At 43.5% G+C, this 26438-nt stretch overlaps 1 protein-coding gene across 1 annotated transcript; it reads right to left on the reverse strand.

Annotated features, from left to right (window-relative positions):
- Positions 1 to 291: 291 nt before the first annotated feature.
- NFE2 (nuclear factor, erythroid 2) lies at positions 292 to 26438 on the reverse strand. Its single transcript, XM_063293857.1, has 4 exons — positions 26216 to 26438; positions 15253 to 15334; positions 5542 to 5754; positions 292 to 2930 (listed from the first exon to the last, which is right to left on the reverse strand). The coding sequence occupies exons 2-4, from the start codon at positions 15301 to 15303 to the stop codon at positions 1926 to 1928; spliced, it is 1269 nt and encodes a 422-aa protein (XP_063149927.1). The 5' UTR covers positions 15304 to 15334; positions 26216 to 26438; the 3' UTR covers positions 292 to 1925.

Genomic DNA, 26438 nt, shown 5'->3' on the forward strand with positions numbered 1-26438 from the left:
TATGATTATCTTTTGTAACAGTATTTACTCTTGAGTAATTATACTACAGTATATATGTTCCCTCTGCAGCTAATAAGAAAGTAACCTGATTCTTTGTCTTTACAATACCAGTTTTTATCAACTTGGTTTTGTCTTTTCTCAGTACTGAATATATTTGCCAAGATATTCTCCCTTGCCTTCTAGCTGTCATCCCATCCTTTCCATAGCAGGCTGAACTCCTTGGTAAATCAAAGGGCTGGTTTGGCTCAGAGAGAAAAGGGCACTTAGGAATGACGGTCAAGTACCTCTGAGGTCTTTTTTGTCCACAGAACAGCCATGATAAACAGTTTCATCAGCAGACAATAAAAAGCTTTGCAAGTACAAATTCGTAGTTACTGGGATCCATCAGATGCCTGGTCACATTTTAACCAGCTATTTGTAAAGCTGACTAGAAAGTGATCTGTTTGTGACAATGGACACACACAACTCTTCAGATCATTAGCTGCATCCGAAGAGAATACTAAATGCAGCAGGGATCCTACTGTGTTTATGAAGCTATAAACTAGACCTAGGGGACTAGCTATATGTATAGGTTTGGTTGAAATCATTCTGAGACATCTTACTGATTATTTTGGCATCCATGTTTATAACACTGAGGAGTCAGAATGTGAATTAAAAACAAGGGTTTTGTGGGATGAACATTAGGACAACTTCCGCAGCAAGTTTCACATTGCACTCTGCTCACAATAAATGCCAATATTATGTACTGAGGCAACTTGAAGGAAACAAACCACATTGATCTATGATAGCCAAAAATGAGACTGATAGCACTTTTTCAGGCTAACATTTAAAAAAGCTTGTAGTTTTGTAAGCTGTAGCTCATGAAAGCTTGTGCCTTTTTATAAAATTTGTTAGTTTGAAAAGATGCTACTAGACTCCTGATATAAGGCAATTTGATAATCTTGGAAGTTGGAGATTACTAATATGTGTTGGAAATTATGTGTGTGTTTGGCTTCATTTCTAAGATTGCATCATTTATTCTAATTGCTGGGATAATGTAGTAATGTCCTAGAACTACGCAGATTCCATCTGCCTTTTCTGTAGCCTTTAAAAATAATAAATCTTTTAAACCCTTAGCCACCAATTCTTTTTTGGCTGGTGTACAATGGAAATGGCCCTCACAAGTGCTGTGAAAAGGAACAGCACAGGCTTGAAAATATATGACAAAAGATTGAAGAAAATGGGAAACTCGCTCAGATCCTATACTTTGGAATACAAGCAGCATTCTTTTCCAGTGCAATATAGCCTTAACTAGCAGAGTTCTATTTTCATTTTTTAAATTATTTTTTAATTCAACATTCTGGAACTGTGTAGAAAGGGACGTATAGCTAATTTATAGTAGGCTTCTTCATGCTTGCTCTGGATAGTGGACATTGTAGTCCAGTGGGTTGGGAAATGTTTTAAAGCCATAATGTGAGCATATTCCATTTCATTAGGAAGTGCCTTATATACTATATACAAGGATGAAGCCAACTGGCTGTAACGATAACTAAGTAAGCAAAGGGTCGAAGATTACAAATAAGCAGTCCTCCAAATAACTGTTGGGATTATCATTCATCACAATTGGCCACACTGGCTAGGTCTGATGGGACTAAGTTTTAGAAGGTGTAAGCTTGGACTAGGAATCCTTTGAGAGTACCTCTAGGTACTGTATTCATCAAACCCTGTTTTCCTCCTAGTAAAATGAAAAATAGTTCTGTGTAATTTGAATGCGGTTAAGTTCAAAGACAGCCCATTTTGAATGAATAGTGATATTCAGGTGGCTATACTGCCTGCTGTTTCAAATGTGAACTCTTTAACAGTCTCAAGCCCCAAAAGTTGCTTTTGTGGGGGTCAACAGGCTCCATTCCACCACCACCCCCAGTTTCCACCACAGCATGTTCAGTTCAGCCATTGGCACTTTCTGGCTGCTTGTTGCGTGGAACAAGGAAGACACCGCCATCAACAGTGAGCTGCAGCACATACTCCTCAGGGGAGTAGGCATTGCCAGCTTCATCCCGCAACATGCAAAAGACTTGGTGGTAGAGGGCTCCCAGCTTCTGCTTGGTCACTGTCAGACTCCTGTTAAACTCTCCACGGTCCTGTAACAAGCGCTGTCGCTCACGGCTCAGTTCATCCAGCTCCTGCTCCAGGTGCACCAGTGTCTCTAGTTTGCGCTTGCGACAATTTTGAGCTGCTACTTTATTCTTGCCACGGCGGCGGATGTCCCGGATTAGTGCCAGCTGAGGCTCACTCAGCGGGAAGCGTGACAGCAGCTCATTGAAGTCATCCACCGGCAGGTTGATGATTTTTTCAACAGGGAAGGGGATTTTCATGGCTAGGGCCCGACGTTCATCCCTGCTACCTGCTAATTCTCCCCGTGGGCTCCGCCCTTTTTCCAACGAATGTTCTGGGTGGTGATCTGGGAAGGGCATCTCTGGGACAGGGGCCAATAGAGGGTATGCTGGAGTATGGTCCAAGGGATACAAGGATGGATATTCTGCCCGCTCCAGTCCCTCAGCTTCCAGTGACTCTGCATCACTGTAGTTAAGAGATAATCCGGAGTCTGATTCCAGATCTTCTTGGAGCTTGCAAGTTCCTTGTGGTCCATAGCCACTAGTTAGCTCTCTCCCCAGCATCATCCCTGGTACCCCTTTATATCCGCCCAGCATAGCAGGTCCTGGAGGCTCAAGGGAGGAAGAGATCAGCATGCCGGTGTAGCTGTAAAGTGTACAAGAAGCAGGCAGAGTTTCTGGGTAGGAATGCTCATATGCTGGCGTAGGGTGATTGTAATGGGAAACAGAACTATCTCCCATCGCTGCACATGGCCCATAGCCAGGAGGTGGTACCATCTGTTGGGAATGACCACATAAAGCTGGATCATAGCAATTCTCAGTTGGCATATCAAGACCCTGCAGGAAGAAAAAAAGTTGAGAAGAAAGAGCAGAGGCTCCCCCCACACCTGCCCCTCAAGTAAAGAATGCTGAAAATGCACAAGTGAGGCTCGGGTAGGTTTCAGTCAAATTCAAGGAATTTCTGATGCCTTGCCCAGACTGTTTTCTGACAGTGAATCCCCTATAGTTCAATCTTAAAATCCTCTCTGGTTTCTTTCTCTCACTAAATTGCAAGTGTTCCCAATACCTTTTTCAAGAGAAATGTTTAAAGAGTTTTAGGTAAAAAATTGCTTTCTCTGTTTAGCTATTGACTTAGTATGTTATTGTAATACAAATGTAGCTTCCCAAACCAAGCATTTCTCTTCTCCCTATGTAATGTTCTTATCACTGAAAGGGGGGGGGGGGGAAGAGAGCAAAGAAAAGGGGCACTCAACAGGACTGTGCAGGTGCCAAGCCCCTTAAGATAGGTTGATAGCATTCCCCCAAGAACAAAAGAATGATTCATTTCATCACACAGATCCCCCATTGTACATGGTTTCCCCCACCTCACTTCTCCCCAGGGTCTGCTGTTGAATGGGGGCAGTGTTGGGAGATTCAAGATTAAAAAGGCAGATGGATGTAATGGATACCTGCCACCCCACAACTTGGATTCAGTGCGCTCCTCTGTGGAGGGACTAACACCCACAAATGCCTATTTTGTAGCTGTGGGTTGTGCTCTACCCATTCTACCAAGTACTTCAACAGTATAATCTTCAGCCAGCCTTGCAGCAACTATCACAAATTGAACAGTTTTCAGTTCTTTGAGTCTCACTAAATAATGACAAACATATCTTGGGACCATAACTGAATAATAAAGCACAGTATTGGAAAAATTCAGAGCCTCCATCATTAGTTCTCTGGTATGAAAAAATTATGGAAGATTGTTATGGAAAAATTGAAGTATAAAAGATGGGAGATGTTGAGATATACTAGAAAAGTTACCTTTCATTCAATTTGGGAAAGAGTTATCCTTTGTGCAAAACATAATATGCCAAATTCTTCTTTTTGTTTAGTATATACAAAAGTTGTTGGAATATTGATTTGTTCTTACATCTTTTTAATGTTTGTAATTCTGCTGTGACCTTTTAAAGTTTTAATGAGTGTTTCTTATTCTAGGTTATTGTTTTACTGTATATTTTATTATCTGTTGCCAAGTCATCTATTCCTCACCCTGTATCTGTGGTTTGATTTGTTTTCTGAGTAAAATAAAGTTTTTAAAACAAAACAAAACAGTACAATCTTCTACATATTCACTTGGAAATGTAGGCCATTGATTTAAACTGAGTTATTTCCAAGATAACGTGGGCAGGACTATAGTTTAAAACCATTGGAGGTTTCCTTAATGCTATCTCCACCCCTACAAAGTGTCTGCCCTGCACCTGCCCTGAGTGCAGTGAAGGGACTCATCTGTAAGTTAAACATATGAACCTTACAGTGTGAAGAGTAGAGTAGCTGCCCAATTTTGCTGAACTTCAAATCCCAGCATCTTTTAGCCAGCATAGCTATTGGTGAGTGGTGCCTGGAGTTCAGTCATGAACAAAAAGAAGAAATTCTAGACTGAGACTGATCTAAATAATTTGAACTATTAGTGATTGCCAGCAAAAAGGCAGCCAGAACATGACTATTGAGAAAGAGAAATATCAGTATGTTAAAGCTGTAAAAGTTTGTGAAAGTACCAAATAGAATATACCACCTCTTCTAAAGGGGGCGGGGGTGGAGTTGGGGGAGACAAAAACAAGCAATGTGCAGCTACAGCATTCAGTTCAGGGTTTAAGACTAGAGAAGGGCTTTTCTAGTAATTGTGGGCTCAGTTAGGAAACCAAGAGCTTTACAGTTTGTAAATAACTTTCTTTTTTTACCTTGTCCATTACAGAATCTGTGTGTGACAGATTTTGCTCTTCATTTTTCTCCCCTTTTCTTAAGCTTCACCCAGCTGACTGCTGGGGAAAAGGGAGATCATTCTTGCCAAAGTTCTGAATGAATCACTTTATACTAGGCCAAGGGTTGTAAATTGACCCCAGATGGAGAAGGCAAGGGAAGGAGAAATTAATATCTACTTCCTGCAAGAGAGGCTGTTTGTTTTGTTTATTATTACGTTTATGGGCTGTCCAACTCCATCACAAATATTATGACCGCGTTTAGACAACATGCTCAGCCATAATGTTGTTTGCCTCTTGACTAAGGACAAATCGTGAACCAAGCCATTGTGTTTGTGAACTATAGTTTATGGCCTTTACGACTGACCATCACAGCATCCCATGGTCACATGATTGCCATTTGTGTGCTTCACAGCCAGCTTCTGACAAGTGGAGTCAATGGAGAAACCGGCAGTAAAATCGCAAGTTACGGTCATGTGATGTCTTGCTTAATGACTGGGTCGCTTGGTGATGGAGTTGCCAGTCCCAATCGTGGTTGTTAAGCAAGGACTACTTGTAATGAACAAATCCTCTTCACCTTACTGCCCCGTTGTCTTGCCCTATGCAGCAACTTCCCATTTTATCTACTATGTTGACTATTGTCAATAAGTCTAACCTATCCTCAAAGCTGCCCAGATAATATCATTTTCTTATTCTGTCAGTCTCATGCTTACCTGCAATTCTGAGATTGAGAGAATCTCTTGCCAGGTTAGCTCCATTTCCCCTTGTGAGCAAGCTTCCTCCCCTGTCAGGGGGTTGTACAAAGGGAGGAAGGTACTCCGAGTCCATCCCTGCTGGGGTGGGCAGGGGGACATTTTATCAGGTCGGCTTCTGCCCAGGGTCTGCTCTAGCAGGATACCTCCAAAATCAGCCGTGGCAGCAAAGTTCTGTAATAGGAAAAGGAGAAACAATTAGATTGGACTGATCTTGAATATTTCGGCTGCCTGTGAGTTAGCAGGATGCTTGGCTAGTTTTTTAGGATAAACATTTGGCACATCTTTGTGAAACATCTGACTTCCATCTGAATTCATGTGTGTTGGGTGGAGGGGAGGTGTGTACTCAATCATCTACCACTGGGATCTCTGCCGTTTGACCTCACAAACCATTGTTCTAGCCTAACCTTCCCCCCAACAAGCTTCTAACTTTCTTTGATGACAACTATCACCATAGTTTACTGTTCTCATCAGACAGAATGCCAGAAATAGGTCCTAGCTTACTGTTTCAACCTACCAAGCTTTCTCTTTTGCTTTACATAAAGCTGTGAGTTTAGCCTCAATCTATTAATCAGCTGTTTTAAAAGCTATAGGCTGGTTGAAGATTATGGCAAGTCATGTAATCAATACATACAAATGTAATATCTATCTACTGTCTGTATCTCTTGTTACTATTTGCTTATGATTTTTGTAATCTTCCTGAGGCTATGTCAAGTTAAGAACACAAGATTTACAATATAAAAACTCAACAATTAAATCAATACATCAACATATTTTTTTAAAAGCAATCGTAGTCATACTGATGTATGAGGAAAAACCAAAACCAATTGTGGATGGGGCTTTGATTAATTCAGTCATACATTCACAGACACACAAAAAGTTTGCATTCTCTTTTGCATCATTTAGTTAGTCCTTATTAAAGTATTGCTGAACGATAGATCCTCTATAATGTTTAAGTTTCTATAGACTAACAGATAACACTTATCTATGTAACACATGCCTATTCAGAGAAAGAGAGAACACGCCCATAGTTCTGTTGAGGTTGACTTGGATCTGTACAGGATGTTTTGTAGTCCTTTATTCAGATCTTTGCTCAGCAGGGACTGTTCAGTACTGGTTTTCTACTTTGTTGCCTGAAGATGGTATATAGAATTAGTCCAATTATGCAGTTCCCTTGTACACACTGTCTATTCTTAGAGGTAATATGTACCTTAATTAAGGTGGGCCCTAGGGAGTCTAAAGTAACGATACTGATTCAAAGGGCAATTTGGAGCATATGTGGATGCATAAGTAGTACCTGTTGGGAATGTTATAAACCAAAGGTACCTTTCCCTGGGATTGTGTGCCAGTTATGGGTGGCAGCCATGCGGGCCTGGGAAAAGGCACAGCTGGGTTAGGGTGTTTCTGCAGGTGCTTTGTACCTACCCACATATGCTCTGAATCACATTTTGCCCTTCAAATCTGGATCTATTGTAATCAGCAGGCTTACGGGGCATTTGAGGGTCAGGCCATTAGAGGTACAGGGGTGCTGCCTCCCCTCTCACCTTGAAGTGCTGTTAGTCACTGCCAGGTCGGTTCAAAACAAGACAGTGCTCATCCAAGATTTTAAAAAAAGGCCGACCTGCATCACTAAGACCCAGCTGGGTAAATTGGCTGAATGACCTGGCCCAGTTGTGCACAGTTACTGAGTAGGTCAGCCGGGGAGCAGTTACAGACATTTACAGTATACTGTAGGAACTCTGTACCTCACCAGGAAATCAGTCTGTCTTGGAACTGGCTCTAAAGTCTGTACCGGTATTGGGCCAGAGAATCAGAGCAGGTATTTTCAACTTCAGGTCAGGACTTTATGGCCCCCATTGATGATATCATAGGCCCAACACATATCGTACAGCCTATTCTCAATCTGGGTTTTGGGAGCAGGCTGGATTGGAAGTAAGCCAGCGGCCGAAGGGCAAGGATCATCCCATTGACATGGATGGATCACCTCCTGATGTGTCTGTCTCCTTTGTAAGGATCGGGGACAAATCCCCATGACCTACCCTTGGAGACTCATGGAATTAGGGTTACTTGCTCTGGGAGATTATCCAGGCTCATGGATAAGCGATTATGGCCTCACTGTATAATAGTGCAATGACAAGGGCCAGTAATACTTTTGCCCCTGAATCTCACTGATTAGGAGGAACCAAGAATGCCCCTGAGGAGTTTTAGCCAATTAAACAAACTAGTACAAAATCAGAGCCTGAACGGTATAAATCCTGCAGCCAATACAATGGAGCAGAGTTCAGAGCGCACAATGCAACTGCGACGTGGCAGTGGGTGCTGTCATGTTCACCATTCCGGTGTTAGTCTACATCGTAACGGTTCGCTTGCCAAGGTGCTGATACGTGTCCAGGCTGGGAGGGTGCTGCTGAGAGCCTTGTACAGGAGACGTGCTGGACTGTGCCGGGAGGAATGTGTTTAGGCTATCTCTGAAATGTCAAGGTCTTTTTGCCCGTTGATCAGCAGAGCTCGTTAGGAGCACCTGGGAATGTGTGGCGAACTGTATGTGAGGGAGGGGGTGGGGTGCTGTTTGCAAAGACGCTATTTAGTTTGAGTTTAGGCGGGCTTTTCTCATTCTCAGCTTTTTACCTGTTTGCACTCTCTTCTAAATAAATCCAGAACCTGAATTGCCATTCTGAGTCTGAGAGTTTTATTCAGAGTAAGGCAATCATCACATAAAGCTGAGAATCATTTTTCAAACCAACCTCGCTACTCTTTACCGGAAAATTTTCTTGTGAAAGAGGAATTAGCGATGTCTGAAGGGGGAAAGGATCCCACGGAGTTCGAGGAGCAGGCGGAACAGCTCCCTGAATCGACGTTCCTGAGCAGGGACCCAAGCCCTGTCCCAGCCCAAGCAACACCTCAGTCAGTGGACTCCTACTCTACCGCGGGGTCGAAGAAACCCCCGCCAGATGACGTGGTGGCACAGGAACAATTTCTATGGGATGCCCTGGTGGACCCCCGACCCGGCACGTCCCGCTCCACATGGAAGCTCCACTGGCCCGACACTCCGAGGGAGATGCACCCAGATGTATCAGGGAGCCCACCGCCGGAAGGTCCAGCGCTGGAGGACTCCGCTACACCTGACAGGATTAGGGTCCTGGAATCCAAGATCGAATCCATGGAACACGTCTTGCATTCTATGTTGGCTGCCTTTGGGGATCTAGTAAGAATCGTCCGAGGTCCTGGGGCAATGAGGCCACCTAGCCTCCCGCCTTCCCCCTCACGGGCTACTGGAGGAGGAACCCCACCACGAGTCTTTCCATCGGGTCTGCGTGGATCCACTCCCATAGGGGTGGCCCCGAGACAGCAATCAGGTGGGGTCCCGCAGGTTGGGGGAACCCCCCGGGACTTCCCAGTGAAGTTTGATGGTGACCCCGCTAACCTGTCCTTCTTTCTCACCAATGCCGCCAGTTTCATGAGATGGCATGGGTACCTCTTTCCTTTGGAAGAAGAGAAGATAGCTGCAGTGGCCACAAAGTTGAAAGGCAGGGCTGCTGACTGGTATGTCCAACTATCGGAGATTGGGGCGCCTGCCCTGGCCACATTCGATGCCTTTTTGGCTGCGCTGAAGTGCTACTTTGAAGATCCCTTGGCTAAAGAGAGGGCTAAGGACGCTCTTAAAGAGCTGGTTCAGGGGCAGAAGCCTGTGGCTGACTATGCACTTGAATTCAAGGTTTTGGCAGATAAAGTTCCTGAATGGTCCGAGGCCACCTTAATTGATCGTTTTAAGGATGGACTCAATCGTGAAGTCTTGCGCTGGGCACTTGGGCGGGATGATCCCAACTCATTAGATGATTGGATTTGCCTTGCTGGTAAAGCAGAACATGCCCAGCGCACTTTTATGATGGCCACCAAAGAAGACAAGCCTGTCACCACTACCCGCGCTCTGGTTCTTCCGTCGACCTCTAGATGGGATGCGGAGAAGCAACACCGCTTTGTCCGCGGGCAATGCATCACCTGCAGAAAACCGGGTCACCGCACTGTTGACTGCCCCAAAGCTAAGACACCGGATCATTCCGCAAAAGTGCCTCAAAAACCAACCAAAAAGCCGACCAACCCTCCTCGTCGGTTGACGGGGGTGCTGGCTACTGCGGATGACGATGATATCTACACCCCAAGAGACGAATTAGAGGCGTTGGAACAGCTGGCGGGAAACGACTTCCACCTGTCTTAACCGGTGCCACGGGGCAGGTGGTTCGATCTGGGCGCAACCCTAACATGGTGAGTGCTGATTGCCCTATCCTTGCTGTCAAAATCGAACTGGGATTTCAATCCAAATCCCTCGAGGTCTGGGCTTTATTGGACTCAGGCTGTTCTCGATGTTTAATCCATCCTGACTTAGTCAAGGCATTGGATTTGCCCTGCTTCCCTCTCCCAAAGCCGCTGCTTTTTCAACAGCTTGATGGCTCCACAGCGGGGGGGGGGGGGGGCGGCTACCCAGTTTACTGGGGAAGTCGTTTTGCATATGGGGTCCCATTTTGAACTCATTCAGTTCATCGTGACCCCGGTGCGGAATCCTTTGGTTGTCTTAGGGATCCCCTGGTTCACCTCGCATAACCCCTACATCAATTGGCACTCCCGCTCCATTGCCTTTGAGGATGGCTTCTATCAAGCTCCCCTTCTGGGGCATGCCATGCCTCCAACGGCAGGGCGAGCAGAGGTTGTTGATTCTCTGCCTTCCCTGTCCCCCTTGGAAGGTCTTCCAGCCACGTACTCAGACTTTGCTGATGTTTTTTGGGGAGGAGGAGGCCGACCAGTTACCCCCCCCCCCATCACAAGACTGACTGTTCCATTGAACTTCTTCCGGACATCCCCTTGCCAAAGCCAAAGATTTACCCTATGACTAAGAAAGAACTTGCCGCTTTGCGGGAATTCATTGACAAGAACCTGGCTCATGGCTTCATTGAGCTGGCAAACTCGCCGGTTGGGGCCCCTGTTTTGTTTAGGGAAAAGAAGGATGGCAGCCTGAGACTTTGCATGGACTACCGCGGGTTAAATTCCGCCTCCCTTTCCAACAAGTACCCTCTGCCTCTCGTCAAAGACATGCTCGCACATCTGTCCACTGGCAGGTTTTCTCAAAGTTGGATCTCCGCGAAGCCTACTACCACATTCGCATTCGGGACGGGGATGAATGGAAAACGGCTTTTAATTGCCCTTTGGGCTCTTTTCAGTATAAGGTTCTCCCTTTTGGTCTGGCAGGGGCGCCGGGGGTATTTATGCAGCTGATCAATGAAGTTTTGCATGACCACTTGTTTAAGGGGGTATTGGTGTATTTGGATGATGTACTCATTTATACTAAGACCTTAAAGGAACACGAACGACTGCTTAAACAGGTTCTTACCAAGCTTAGGGATGCCAAGCTTTATGCTAAGCTTTCTAAATGTGAGTTCCATAAGTCTCGCTTGGATTACCTTGGTTACTGGATTTCCGATAAGGGCATTGAAATGGATCCTGTTAAGATTCAGGCAGTGCTTACTTGGGAACGACCCAGAACCCGGTGCCAACTTCAAAGTTTCCTGGGGTTTGCCAATTTTTACAGATCCTTTGTCAGGGGGTTCGCTGAAATTGCCCTGCCCCTTACTGATTTGTTACGGACTAAGGGGGTGGGGGAGACCCGAAAAGTAAAGAACCCGGGGGCCGTGCTCAATTGGACTCCTGCTTGTCAGGCTGCATTTGATCAGCTGAAGGCTCTTTTTACTGAAGAGCCCATCCTCTCCCACCCTGACCCTGACCTTCCTTTCGTCGTTCAGGTTGATGCCTCTGATTTTTCAATTGGATCTATTTTGTTGCAGAAAGATTCTGCTGGGCTTTTAAAGCCCTGTGAGTATCTGTCTCGCAAATTTTCTGAGACAGAAAGGCGCTGGCATGTTTGGGAGAAGGAGGCTTTTGCTGTTAAAGCTGCCTTGGAGGCTTGGAGGCATCTGTTGGAAGGTGCTTCCTCCCCTTTTGAGGTTTGGACGGATCACTGCAACCTCGAGGTGTTCCGTACGCCCAGGCACCTCAGCCCGAAGCAGATTCGATGGGCTCAATTTTTCAGCCATTTTAATTTCCAACTTAAATTTATACCTGGCAAGAAGAATTTTCTGGCTGATGCCCTTTCCAGATTGCCACAAGATGAGGGCCCGATTTCAGACGTAATTGGCACCGTCCTATCAGGGCCGCAACTGGGTTTGGTGGCTGTCATGCGTAGCAGCCCTCGGGGCCAGCCCCCGCCTGCTTCCCTGCTGGTTCGCAGGCCGCCTCCACTGTCCACTGCATTGCGCTCTACTTTTGTATCTGCGCTACGTTCTGATCCCTGGCTGCTTGCTAATCCTGACAAGGTGTCCATTGAGCACGACCTCGCTTGGGTTAAGGGGCGGTTATATGTACCTGACTCTCAACGTCCTGCTATACTGGCTCGTTCTCATGACAGTAAGCAAGCTGGTCACTTTGGTTTTCTGAAGTCCCTACACTTGATCCGAAGATAATTCTGGTGGCCCACCCTCCGTAAGGATGTCAAAGCCTATGTGGCTTCTTGTCCTGTCTGTGCCATGTCCAAATGTTCTGTTGGTAAACCACAGGGGCTCCTGCAGCCAGTGGCTGACCCTGCACACCCTTGGGATGTGATTTTCATGGATTTCATTGTTGACTTACCCCCCAGTCAGAAGAAAATTGTCAGTTGGGTGGTCAAAGACTATTTTTCTAAGCAAGCTCATTTCATGCCCTGCCCTATTCCCTCAGCACAACAGCTAGCTAAACTTTTTTTGGTACATGTGTACCGTCCTCACGGCTGCCCCTCTCATTTGGTGACCGATAGGGGTACACAATTTACTTCCAGGTTTTGGCGGGCTTTTTAAAAATTAATTGGCACTGAGCAGGCTTTGTCGACCTCTTGGCATCCCCAGACTGACGGATCCACTGAGGTCCTTAATGCCACTTTGGAGCAATTCCTTCGCTCTTACATAAACTATCATCAAGATGATTGGGTTGACTTGTTCCCTTTCACTGAAGTGGCTTACAATAATGCGGTTCACCAAAGCATGGGGCAAACCCCTTTTCGCATTGTTTCTGGTAGGGATTTTGTTCCCATTCTGGAGTTTCCCCAGCCTCCTGCTCTGGCCGTTGCCGCTTGCGATAGGGGCTCTAGGCTTGCTGATTCATGGCCCGTTATTTGGACCGCTCTTCGAGAGGCTCAGGAGGCATATAAACGGCATGCTGATAGGCACCACCGCCGCCAGCTGGCTTTTCGAGTAGGGGACTTGGTCTATCTTTCTACAAAATTTATAAGGTCCCCGCAGCCCTCTAAGAAGCTGGGTCCTAAGTTCATTGGGCCATTTCCAATTACTGCCGTGCTCAATCCTGTCACTGTTCGTTTGGATTTGCCTCATAATTTGAAGCGCTTGCATCCTGTTTTTCACTGCAGTTTACTCAAGCCTGCTCAGGATTCGGCTCGCTGGCATCCCCGCTCGCCTCCCCCTCCACCGATCATGATTGATGGCCAGCAACACTTTGAGATTAAAGAAGTGCTCGACTCTCGCCGACTGCAAGGGTCTCTGCAGTACCTCGTCCACTGGAAACACTTTCCCCATCCTGAATGGGTTGCTGCACGCGATGTTCTTGCCCCTGATTTAACACACGATTTTCATATTGCCTACCCTTCCAAGCCCTCTAATAAGTAAATTTTTTTAAGGGGGGTGGTATGTCATGTTCACCGTTCTGGTGTTAGTCTGCATCGTAACGGTTCGCTTGCCAAGGTGCTGATACGTGTCCTGGCTGGGAGGGTGCTGCTGAGAGCCTTGTACAGGAGACATGCTGGACTGTGCCGGGAGGAATGTGTTTAGGCTATCTCTGAAATGTCAAGGTCTTTTTGCCCGTTGATCAGCAGAGCTCGTTAGGAGCACCTGGGAATGTGGGGCGAACTGTATGTGAGGGAGGGGGTGGGGTGCTGTTTGCAAAGACGCTATTTAGTTTGAGTTTAGGCGGGCTTTTCTCATTCTCAGCTTTTTACCTGTTTGCACTCTCTTCTAAATAAATCCAGAACCTGAATTGCCATTCTGAGTCTGAGAGTTTTATTTAGAGTAAGGCAATCATCACAGGGTGCTGCTGCAAAGGAGGCTGACTTTTCCATATTTGCTGCATTTTCAGTGGACCACCCAGCACAGCTTTCTTGGGTACTGGAGGGGCTGCTCAAGGCCACTCTTGAGGTAGACTAAGCAAATTGCTCAGCAGCCTGCTTTATTTTATGTATTTATTTGTTTATTACATTGATATACTACTTTTCTTCCAGGTGCTCAGGGTAGTATATGAGGTGGCCTCACCTACAATGTTTCCCACAACACCCCTGTGAAGTAGGCCAGGCTGAATGAGAAGAACTGTTCCAGGTGACTTAGTGAGCATCTGTGGATGAGCGTGGATTTGCCTGAGGGCTCAAACCAGCTAGGCCAGAAGTAAACAGACACAAGACCAGACAAAACTATTATAAAACATCATGCATGTGTGCTCAGCAACCAAGGCTGAGAAAGAGATGGCCAAAGTTTTATTCCCAAATAAAAGTGAGAGAAAGAGATGCAGAAAGAAGAAATCTAGACTATCAGTAGATGGCAGCAAAGAGTTAGAGAGTTTGGCATCTCATTGCTGCCAACTGGTGGCTACCTGAGTCAGTATGTGCTGAGGTTTTCTGCTGCAGCCATAGCCCACTCCTGCTTGTTGCTGTGCTCCTTTCCTCTGTGTCACCCTAGGCAAAAGCTGGCCTTGCAGGAGACCTCTACCAGGTTTGGCTGTTTTAAACAGTGCAGGCCCAGTTGGGGCCACTTTGGCCAGCACTGACTGTCACAAAAATGCCTTGCCTGTAATAATGCCACTGATCATCACTAGGCTGGTCTTGCCTCTGTCTTTCCTTTCCACCTGAATCAGAGGCTGAATAGGTACTTTGCAGTTGCCTGGAGACAGTGCAATGGACAGGATGAGGTCCAATATATCCAGGTAACCAATGGTTCACAGACCTGGATATTAGGAAAGTGGCCTGTTCTGGATGAAGTAGCACTCTCTCCTGAAGGTCAAATGTGATGGGAGGAGATGGCTAAAGAAAGATCAAGTTTGAAAATGGGTTGGACCCCATCAGGGCTGTGGAGAAAAAAAATATATATCTCCCAGGATATTCCAGGAGGAGAGGCAACTGGGTAGTGGCTCAGAATGCTGTTGATTGCTCCATTCTAAACCCTCCTCCTTCTTGGTCATATGCCCTACAGTGGGGCACGTGCAGACCGTCTGTGCACCAAAACCCACAGATGCAACACAAGGAGAGAGTAGAAACAGAAACACACACAAGCACATTAATTTATTACACAGATGAAGTACAGACTTTTTATGGCCACTACTGGTAAAAGGGTTGGAAAGAATTCCAGAAGCCCTACTCCGCAGGTTTTCTATACCTTCTTCATTCTTACTTTTCTAGCCTCATCTCCTAGCCCAAAAGATGATAGGGAGATTTCTCTAGGGGGCAGTAGAATGGAACAGTCTGCAACTTTCCCTTTCTGGCTGATTTCCAGAAACTTTTTTCCTTTTTCCCTGCCTCCATTTCTTAGACCCAATTTGGTAAGGGCGGGATTGCCCATCTGGTCCCCGATAAGCTGCTATGTTTCTTCCCCTTACCTCTGCACCAGCCCTGTGAATCTGCAGTGTGCAGCTGCCTGGGTCAGACATTCATGAAGCCAGAAGGGTGCCAAGTTTGTTCCTGCAAGAGAAAGATAACAACCGCCTTATCAGTCCTAGGGCTTGCTCCAGAAGGGTTGGAGAGTTTTTTGTACATGTGTGGGATGTTTTGTCAGCTGCTCATCACTCAAGAGCTCTGGGTCCACAACTTTATTCATTATTGGAAATCACACAAAGAATTAGCTGAGATCATCACTACAGGATAAGAATAGTTAGGGGGAGAATGTGGTGGGATGCAATAGAAGGGCTGGAATAATTGTAGCCCAATCCCGTCCATCATCCTCCCTTTTTGTCAAGTCAGGCTCACTTCCATGAAGCTGAGATTTCCTGTGCTTTGTGCCTGGTCCTAACTGTAAGAGCTTACTGAGTTGATTCCATAGTGCCCCTATTTTCATTTATTGAAGCTTTTTCCAGAGGTTTAGAGGAAAGGCTGTCAACCGAGACCTTTTTCCAAATTGGTAAGACTGGTGGGTGCAAGAGGACAAGCCTTTTCAATAGTGGCATTGTGTTTGTGAAATTACAAGATTTCACGTGGTGCCTACATGACGTTCCATAGCATGTTTTTGGTGTAGTAAGGCTGAAAAATAGGTGGGGCCGCATCAACATGTGAATAGAGTTCCGTTTTGGAAATGTCCTTTGTTTTTTAACTCTGGCATAGGTCACGCCATTGTTTTCCTTAGTTTCCCACCTCAACATGGCATGAAATAAGCCTTATTTTCAGAAATCATGTTCAAATAGGACCTCAAAGCCTCAGAAAGGGACACCAAAGGGCACCAGTTGCATTCCTCCACTCTGAGCCATGATTTGTTTAAGCAAGTTAACCAATTGGCAGGTTTCACATAGCTAACCTCCAAACGAACAAACTACACTACGCTTACTGTGTTATGTGAACCCTGTTTCTACGTTAGGTCAACTTACTGTGCGGGGTTGCCATGAGAATAAAGAACATTCCCCACTCCCTTCCAAGTTACAATCCTGATCAATTGTAAAAAAGGTGGAGATATAAATATAATGAGCGTCAGCTCCAAGTTTTGGGGGACCCTTGGGCAAGGCATCTTCCTTAACTACTGAATTATTAACTTATTAACATTTTAATTCACCCAAGAATAACAATTATCTGTTTTTTTCCCATTCACTGAGCCTCCTCGCCCACGGCCATAGTTGGTAGCTGGCTAGTGCTCCTCTTCTTTTAGATTTCTACGGCCTGCTTGCTTGCATGCACTGGGCAAGCAAATAAGTTTTGTATCGTTCTGGTAGAGAAGATAGATAGGAAAAGACACCATCTATGCCAACTTTTCTTAAGTGGAATGCTAGACTCGGTATGACTAGATAGGCTTCTGCCCTGATCCAAGAATGTTCTTCTTCTAAGCTGGGTGTTGTAGCCAAATGCTTCTCAGCAGCACTACATAATAAGAAGCAATACTACCAATTGGTTATGTTTTAATCCTCCCCCGAATTCTTTTTTCCACCTTCATTCAAGGAATAAAAAATGGGAAGAGGATGATACAAGTAATCCATTCCAGAGGGAAAAGATGCAGTATATTATTTTGTTGCTAATATCTATAAGTGACTTTAAGAGAAGCAACATTTTGTGACCCTACAGTGTCACAAAATAAATGTATTGCCCAACTGTAAATTTCAGAGCCAACACAAAGTTATTGTAGTGCTTTAAAAAACAGCCACAACAGATGTATGGGAAGGCAAACTTACTATGAAAACCAGCTGGACAGGTTTTTTTAAATCAGTTTTTTTTCATTTATTTTAAATGTAGAGAAGGATGTTCCAGGAAGTTTCAGAGCCTAAGAACACCCACCAAGAATGGCTTCAAGAGTATTTTCAGCAGAGGCAGAGAAAATGAACCAAGGTTCCTAAGCTAAACCCTATTCTTGATCATTGTATCTCATCATTCTATGACAGAACAAAAGTCTGAGAATACAGTAATGGTGGCAGGATACAGCTGTTTAAGAATCTTAGTTTACAACTCTTGGAACTGCAAGTTACTACCTCTTAAGGTTTTATTAGATGGGCATAGCCTGGGGAAATTTCAGAAGGCAGAGGAGTCGTTGAATAAGATTTCCTGTGGTTAAGGGTGGAGAATGCATTACTCCCGTTATTACCAAAACCAGAATAAATTACGCAACACGAGAGAAACTGTTCACTTTTGTTTATGTTGGTGTGCGTCTTGGTGTATGAATGTGAATGTAAAATGCATAACCCTGCTCTGATATTAAAACACAAAACCCTATTCTGATACTAAAATCCATAAACCCACAAACACACCTACAGTGCCCATTTGGTTTGCAGAGGGAAAGCTTGGACATTTTGCACACAGCAAACAGGAAATGCAGGCCAAGTCACAAGTAATGAGTGACAAATGAGAGGAAGAAGAGGATTGACAGACCTAGCTTGATCTCCTGTGCCTATCCTCCTTCAGTCACTGTACAGTACTCCACGTGCCCCTTTCTCTGGATAACCTGCTGCTTATCCTAAAAATACAGAGGCTGTGCCTGCCTGGGATAGCTTATAGCCCTTACTTATTTCTCCATTTATAGATCCAGCTTTGCTCTGCGGCAAGGTAAGTGGCTTCGAATGGCAGTATGGAGGGAGGGCAAGCTATGACAATGAATACAGGAATTGGTGTCTGAACTGGAAAAAAAAAAATTAAGTGCCAGCCCAAGCTGTGTGTATTTACATGCACTCCCTTTCAGCTCCACTCCAGGCAACAAAGTATCTTTGGCTGACAGAGAGAAGACAAGACCCATCACAATGCTTCTAGATGCACATGTGTGTTAAGCACCATCCTGTCTTGATAAATTTTTGTTGTATATACAATATGGTACTCCTCCCACTGGCCAGACTTCAGAAATGTCTTCTCTTACTGGGAACAAGCCCACTGATATTCTTAACTCGTGAGCAAACAACCACCCTCATGCACTAAGAAGTGGAGGAGCTCAGCTCAGGGAAAAGATAGGAGTACTCCAGAGTAGGCACATCGAAGCTAGGGACCTGAAACAAGTGAAATCCTTTCATTTTACATAGCCGTGATTCCCTTAAAAAAAAACAAAAACCTTCTGCAACTTGTAAAGGTCAGCAATTCTCTGCAAATTATCATTATGGTCAGGAAAAATATGGTGGACCAGAGGAATGAGGTTCAGGTTTCCACACCACTCAAAACAATATATTATAGAGTTCCATTTATGTCCTGCTTTTCCATCAAATTATGCTCATTATTATTTGTTTCAAGATATACTATTTTTCAAAGAAACCAGGCCACACAATTCCATTAAAACATGATGATATGGGTTAAATTGATCAATGGGGATTAACAGAAAACTTGCATTCAGTGTATGATTAATCAAGGCAGTTATAATCTGTTCCGAACCCCCCTGAAGATGACAACTGGCTGGATTCAAAAGCTGCCCTCTTAAGTGTATGTACCAAGGATGGTTGCACCGCATGAGTCTGATTGTGCCTGGGTGTTCTATGAATTCTGAATTGCCTCTTATTGACACTTGTTTCTTCCTGTCAAAAGATCCACACTGTGATCTTTTACTGTTCTGGCATATCCAGAAGTCTCTAATTCGAGGGATTACAAAGATTATTTCAGTGATCGCTTGCTTCACAATTTCGTTGTGCAGATTATTTTAGCTTATATGGCCTTTTTATTGATCCATACAACTAACTCTAGAAAGCAGCAGAATGATATGTCAAGAGTTTGAGTCATCTGCCTTCTACCTGATGCATTTCCTTGCATGTATTATTGCAATATGTTGCAAGCTGTGAGGATTAAACCAAAAGGCAAGGTATAAAATGTTTATATTCATAAATTTTAATCTATTATGAGGGCCAGAAATTGTACCCATGGATATCAAGGTACCCAATCTGGCCTCAGACAGCATCTAGACATATTTCCAAAATAAAACAAAACAAAACAAAATAAATTCATAAAAAGACTGTAATCTAACCAAATTACCAGATTATCTGTTTTCAGTGTTTTTATGGAGAACTCGCAAGATCAGGGAGCAAGATTTCATGATATCACAAGATTTTGGAAGGGGTTTTTTTTGTTTCGTTTTTTTGAGGGGGCGCTCAGTTGTCCAGCAAGATTATGTGATGACAGTCACGGGCCAAATAAATTTGCCAATCCTGTTCTCTCTTTAGTCAAGTTCTGTGAAAAAGGCTGCATGACCAGACATTTTTCAGTACCTCAGAACTAAGTGCTCAGCTATTTGGAAGAAATCTAGTACTGCACAAGTGTATTATACCCCATGTATTAATTCTTTTAAACTCACAGGCCTGTCTGTCAGTTATTAAGAAAGTCTCACTTTCTGAACAGTGTTTTCACAACAATTTAGCTGAAACGCATAACACATTTTGCCTGAAACACACAATGAAATTAAAATATATCTGATGTGTGATCTAGTCTAGTAGTCTTCAAGGTTTCTGAACCAAATATCTATTGACAAAACCTTCTACAAGAACATGTTAGTTTTTTTCATCCATATACAGTGTATTTAGGATTTTACTGTTTAAATAATTCACTGATTAAATGTGGCTTAAAAAAAGCCCCTCAGTTAATTAAAAATTTTAAAATATTTGTAGTAACAGTATTTATTAAAAATGCTGATGGAAAATGCCATCTAAGAAGAGGCATTTCCCCTTCCCTCATGTGCAGGAAAAACATCTCTTTTAAGACAGTATCTACTATGGCACATATTACATATACCATCATCTTATTCTGGAACTATAGTTTTTAATCATGTGCAAACATAATCCATGAACTATTTGATTAGCCAGTTAAAACTCATGTTGCATCAGCAGATTTCTTTAACTAGGTTATCACTTTAATATCATGGTAATGAGTTTGGTTGTATCATTTATTGCAAAAAGGCACTGTGATTCTGTAGGTTTGCATCAGCTTGTATTTGATGTGGTGGTAGGAAAATATACCAAGCTAAATTAAGCAATGGTCAGACCATGTGAAGTATTTTCTACGTTTGTGTGCTTTACTCACTACTAATAGCTGCTGGATTTCTTTCTCTTAGATTGTTCTTACTGTTTCAAAACATTGTTTATTATCTATTCCAGAGCCATGTAGAACGAAGTGGGTTAAAATCTATTTTTATTTCTGCCAAAGCTGGGAGGGGAAGCATATGCCAAGAAAGATAAAAATATAGTGGGTAATTCCTGCTACCTATGAGTAGTTCCTGCTTTTTTAGGGATTCAAAATTTCCTTGTGACAACTATGGCAGAAGCATACAATGGTAGCATGATGGAATACTTTGGGCAGAAGTCTAAGCCATCATTCAGCAGATGGTTCCAAATGCAACAGAAATGGGTTATTGCAATAAAACATTACCATCTAAAAAAGACACATACACACCCACATTACACAATTAAAAGTCTAAAATTATCTATCTGCAGCACCAATAGCAGAAATGTCCATTAAGCATAACATGCTTTGCTCACTTCTGCTAGTGAGGTGTCTGAATTACGGAAAACGTTGGGCACTGTTTAACTGGCAAACTGGGAAAGACTGCATCAGAGCAATGGAATGAGATGGAGAAACATTAACTTTTGGTAAATTGCATGAAGCAATTGCGCAACTATGCACATAGGAAAACTGGTTAAAATCTCGGAAGATCAAATAACTAGAAGTTCTATTGCAATTACTTAGGAATTTGAAAAACATTATTACTTTGGGTCAGTACAGATCTGGATTCATTTATCGTATGCATTTCCTGCTTTCTCTCACACCCCTTATGTCAGTTTAATCATGACAAATTCCAGACAAGTAACCAGGTTAATCTATTGAAGCAAATCTACCAAAGAGTAGAGAGAGAACATCTTAAACATTTCAAATATAGCACAGCATAAAAAAATATCTCAGCCAAAGTCTGCTTTGTTAGCTGCTATTAAGGATTCTGGACTCCTGGCCCATCTTAGGGCTGACCTTGATGTTGGCAGAGTGAGGAAACTACTGAGGTGGCAGTTTCTGGGGCCTGGAGCAGTCCCCCCAATCCTCCTGTCATTATTTCTGAACTTCCTGATCATTCCTTTCTATGGAAGAAAAACTATGTATTTTATGCTGTTTCTCCACTTGCCTAAAATAGCCAGTTGCTGCATTGTTTCATCAATACAACTGAGATAAAATTCAGCTACAAATCCACTTTGCTTCAGGAGAAGGAATTGCACCCAACTCTTCTTCGGCCCCCCCTTCTTAAAGTACCATAAATCTCTTTCTTGCTCTAAGAAACATGGCTTCCTCAAAGAATTTTGGGAACTGTGGAGTTTCCTGCTGAGAAATTGCTAAGACCTCCTCATATAAATACAATTGCCAAGGTGCTATGGGAAGAGAATAATGATTAAATTTGACTTGTGAGAACTACAGGAAAAAAGAGTTATGGACAGTTATGCTCAATAGTAGCACTCAGGTCATGTTCCTCATACAGCTACCTCGCTTTCAGTCACTGCCATCTCCAGTTGTGAGAACGAGGAACCAGATATCAGTGACAGAAAATCTCTCCGTTGGAGATCTTGCAAAGCCCCCAACTGCCAGAGTAGATAATATTTGGATAGCTGGGTGAATCATATTGATCACTATACCCTTCAGATCTAGCACAACTCTTTTGAAAATCACTGGCCCTGCTGTCTGGTATAACTGTGGGATGTTTCCTGTTTGATACTCAAGGATGGACAAATATGTTTATATGCCATCCAAATATTTTTGAATGCCTTCACCCTTGGCTACCATAGCCTACGGTGAAGGATGAGACCACGTGTTGCTTAGTCCTGAGGGGAAAAATGTTACTGTGGAAAGCACCAAATATGTGAAAGTGAATGTTCCCTGATCTTCTTCCCCCGTTCTCTCTCTGTGGTCTGTTATTGCCACTCACTCTTTGCTTTTCTCATGTATATTTCAACAGAGACTGGTCCTGCAATTTCCTCCACCTCTCTGTTGGGATGTTGCACAAGAAAGAAAAAGCACACCCAGAACTTCTAGGACACCTCCATGGGTAGGGGGAGGATAGTACATGAATATGAGCAAGACTTTAGCAGAGCTCCAAAATGTTATATTCACATGCTCATTTCTCTCAATCCCCAAGCAATAATCAGGTAAATGACACAAGAGTTTTCAGTAGGTGAGAACAAGTCTGTCAACAGCTTTTCATGAAAGTTAAGCTACTTGAGAGGGAATTTGGAAAGTGGACCTAGAGGATTCTAGCTGGGTGTTGGTAAATATAGAATAAAGGATTATTCATCTTTTTCTAATATTGTTGGACTTTGACTCCCATTATTTCTGCTTGCTGGTTATACTCCCTGGAGTGGATGGGAACTGTAGTTGAACAATATCCAGGAATATATCCAAGTTTGGAAAAGGCTGGCTACATTTGTTAAGGTTGCTTTTAGTGACTGACAGAAATTATTACAACTGGAGGTGGCAATGGGCATTGCCTTAGACGGCTTTTTTTTAAAAAGTGGATTAAACAGATTCATGATATGGAAACATGGGTTATGGATGCCCAGTATCTACTAAATATAATCTCCATGTTCAGATAAAGTGTTGTGACAAGCAAGAGGAGAACATTCTATGCATGCGTTGTTTGGGGGTATTTTTTGCTAGGCAACAAATAAGTAGGTAATCAATCTACATTTCTTTCTGGCCAGAATGCCTGGAATGAGGTAAATTCATCACTGCAACACATGTTTTATGCAGAGACCTAAAGAAACCTTCCCATTCCTCTTCTGAATGAATAATTTGCAACTCACCCTAGATCCTTAAAACCACAGCTCAGTGGTAAAGCATATACATGGCAGATATCTCTAGTTGGAAGGACCATTTACCTGGTGATAGGAGAGACCTCTAGTCAAGATTTGGAAAGCAGTTGCTCTTGTCAGTCAAAATCTATAATACTGGACTAGACAGACCTGAAGGAAAGTAACTTCCTATCCTGAGCTTTTGCAATTGGTCTGTTAAGCAGTTGCTTGCTTCTCATCTTCCCAATTCTACTGCAATTGACCTTGAAACCCACTTTGTTGCAAGAATACATATATTCATGGTCAAAGTCCGGCAAGGGAAGAAGAGGTGCTGGCTGCTGCTACAAAAAGCAGAGGCACAGATGGGCCTGTAGGGTGGTCCTACATACAACTGTGAAATCAGTCTTGCTCCCTAGCACATAATCTGCTTACGTCTGCATTGTTAACTCTGATATTCCCATGTATAACATTTATTCACATGGCCCCTAAATGGGATAGAGGAATGGGAATGAATTAATCTAAGGGATGAAAGATGTGAGTATTTAGTTCTGAATACCATATCAATGTTTGGTGGAGCATACCCATTGATGTATATTGGGCCCACAGTAAGTTTGATAGAAGATTGCCACTTCTGCCTCCAGCACATGCAGTTTTTTCCAGACGCCCCTCTGAATTCCAGTTTAGAAAAAAATAAAGCAGTGTCACCTTTACATACCCAGAAGAGGGCAGTAGAGTGAAAACATATGCACATGTATGTACACGTGTGTACACAGAGAAATGTATATCTTACGCATACACAGCTTGACACATAATTCTGCATGTTCACAAAACCTTACAGTGATTTTAAAATGTGAGTTTGCAATTACATCCTTATAAATCATAGACAACTTGGGCTGGATCAGAAACAGTGCTGCTATACTGCATATATCATAGCAGGAAACAGCATTAGTGAAAGAGACTATAGAATATGGAAGGGTGGAGGGACCTGCTCAGGGAAAAGCAAGCCAGGCTTAACCACTGACCTCTAGTCAAAACTTCCATGTTGCCATCTTCTTCATATCATAGCTTACACAGCTTGCTAAGCCAGAACCAAGCAGCCACATAATGGCTAAGCTTTTGTGTAAGCCGGGTCACTAATTCTTACTACATACTAGCCTCTCCATCAAGATTGTACAGTAAATGCAATCTGTATTAATGTGCCACAAAAGGATAAATCAACAAGCTACCACTCTTCTCTAACTCAGAGAGTCTCTTATTGGTAGACATGCTAGCTCACCTACATTTCTTTACTGTACTCCCAATTTTATCTCTGGTCAAATAGTTTTTCAGGTGCCTGAAATAATACCACTAACCTAAAAGACTTCTTTATCAGAGGTAAAAAAATAAATAAATGTAATGACCGTATATGCACCACGAACATTAAAAGCTCTCTGCCATTTTAGTGCTCTGCAAAACAACCAAGAATACCTACAACCAATAATCTTGCTTTGGCCTCTGATGTTTATCAGATTGAGTGGCTGCATGTACAGCTCTCGGCTACCTATTGGTATTATGCAGAGAAACCTGGTCAAAGTCAATGAAGTAGCTTCTTAGCTAAACAAGGATTTGAGCTTATCCCTGTTGTACTACTCTGGTTCACATGCCTCACCTATTTCTACACCAGCCATAACATCCAAACCTGATTCCTGGCTTTAAGTCATGGAACAAATTAAACTGGGTGCCTCACACCAGACAAAATTTCCCAGCTCCATCCACTGCGAACAACTCCCACCCATTATAAAATCTGAAAGATTTTATTTTATTTTTTATATCACATTTGACTTTATGGATTTATAATTATCTCTCTCATTTTATGAAAACAAGTTTCCCAAGCATGCATACGGTAAAAAAAAAACAGTATTAATTCAACTCGGGATTGTTGCAAATACCGAAATATTTGATTTTTCTGGTATCTGCAATCAATGCTTTCTGTCACACTTCATATTTTATTTGTTTACTGCATTTATATCCTGCATTATAACCCATGTAAACTGCTTACATGAGATCTACCCTAGTTAAACCCCACAACAACAGCACTGTGAGATGGATAAGGCAGAAAGTGTTACTCAGTGAGTTCCATGATCTGTGTGGAGTTGAGCCTAGGTCTTCCTGGCCCAAGTATGCCCACCATATACTCTTTGGTGTGAGCTCACAAGAACATTCAGTAGACTTGGTGATACACAGGATTCTCTTTTTGCACCTCTGTATCACACAGTGGAATTTGTGCACTCAGTTGCCTGCATGCTGCACCATTTGTCAGTGAACCTCTGTAGCTATACTTTCTAGTGGCTATAACCATGTTCAACAGACAGAGTCTTGTGGTGCCTTACAAGCTAACAAATTTATTACAGGAAATTTATCAACATACATCTGAGTAAGATGATTGTAGTCCAGGAAAGTTTATGCCATAATAAATTTGTTAGTCATTCAGAGACCACAAATTTCTTTGTCATTTTTACAGTTGTATGTTCCTCCGTGCATGCAGGAGATCATTGCTTGGGGATGGACTTGTATGCTTCATCTTCACTGTTTGCATTGATCTCCCTGCCCCCCTAGAAGTTCAGACCTCACTAGGAAGTTGCATTTTCTCCAGCCAAAGCTATGTTGCCTAAAAAGAGCAACTTAAAGGGTATTATCTCAAAGTTCCTGAGCAAAATACCACATCGCCACACCTGCAACTTCCACATCACAATTGACCGGTGAGCACAGAAACTTCCATTTGCTTCCCATTCTCTGTTCCCACATATTTCCCAGCAAATCCCCAGGGTCATGTTCTATAGTATTTAGAACATCAATTGCCCATGGATGGAGGATTTAAAATCAAGCAAAAGCCTAATGCCTTGAGACAGGAACTACAGTCCAGCAGATTTTGCTCCCTGGGGAGCCTTTTGAAGGTGATGCGTAGCTCCATGAGCCAAGGAATTGACTAGTCCTGGAGTTTCAAACACACATTTGGTTAGAGGTCCCATTTAGTTGGATTCCGCCCCCCCCCAAAAAAATCTTGCCTGGTTAGGCATTCAGGTACAGAAATAGCATCCACCCTCCCTCCTTCCCTAACAGGAGCGGAAACAATGATATCCTTTGAGGCTGTGGCATGGCCCCTTACCTGCTGAAATTCCTAGCTGTCTAGCCAGGTGTGCAGCTTGGGGGTGGGGAAAAAAAGGCTTCCCTCCAGGATGTGCAGGAGAAAGGACCCCCAATTTTCCCCACGTGTGAGCGCCTTCCACCTCTCCGGGCCCAGTTGCTATGGGGCTTCAGGGTGCCTCCATCGCTGCTGCTGTCCCAGACTCCAGGTGGCCAGAGCTGTACAGTGTGAGCCCCGCCTCGCC

This window comes from Candoia aspera, chromosome 2 (assembly GCF_035149785.1).
Source record: "Candoia aspera isolate rCanAsp1 chromosome 2, rCanAsp1.hap2, whole genome shotgun sequence".
Classification (NCBI taxonomy): Eukaryota; Metazoa; Chordata; class Lepidosauria; order Squamata; family Boidae; genus Candoia; species Candoia aspera.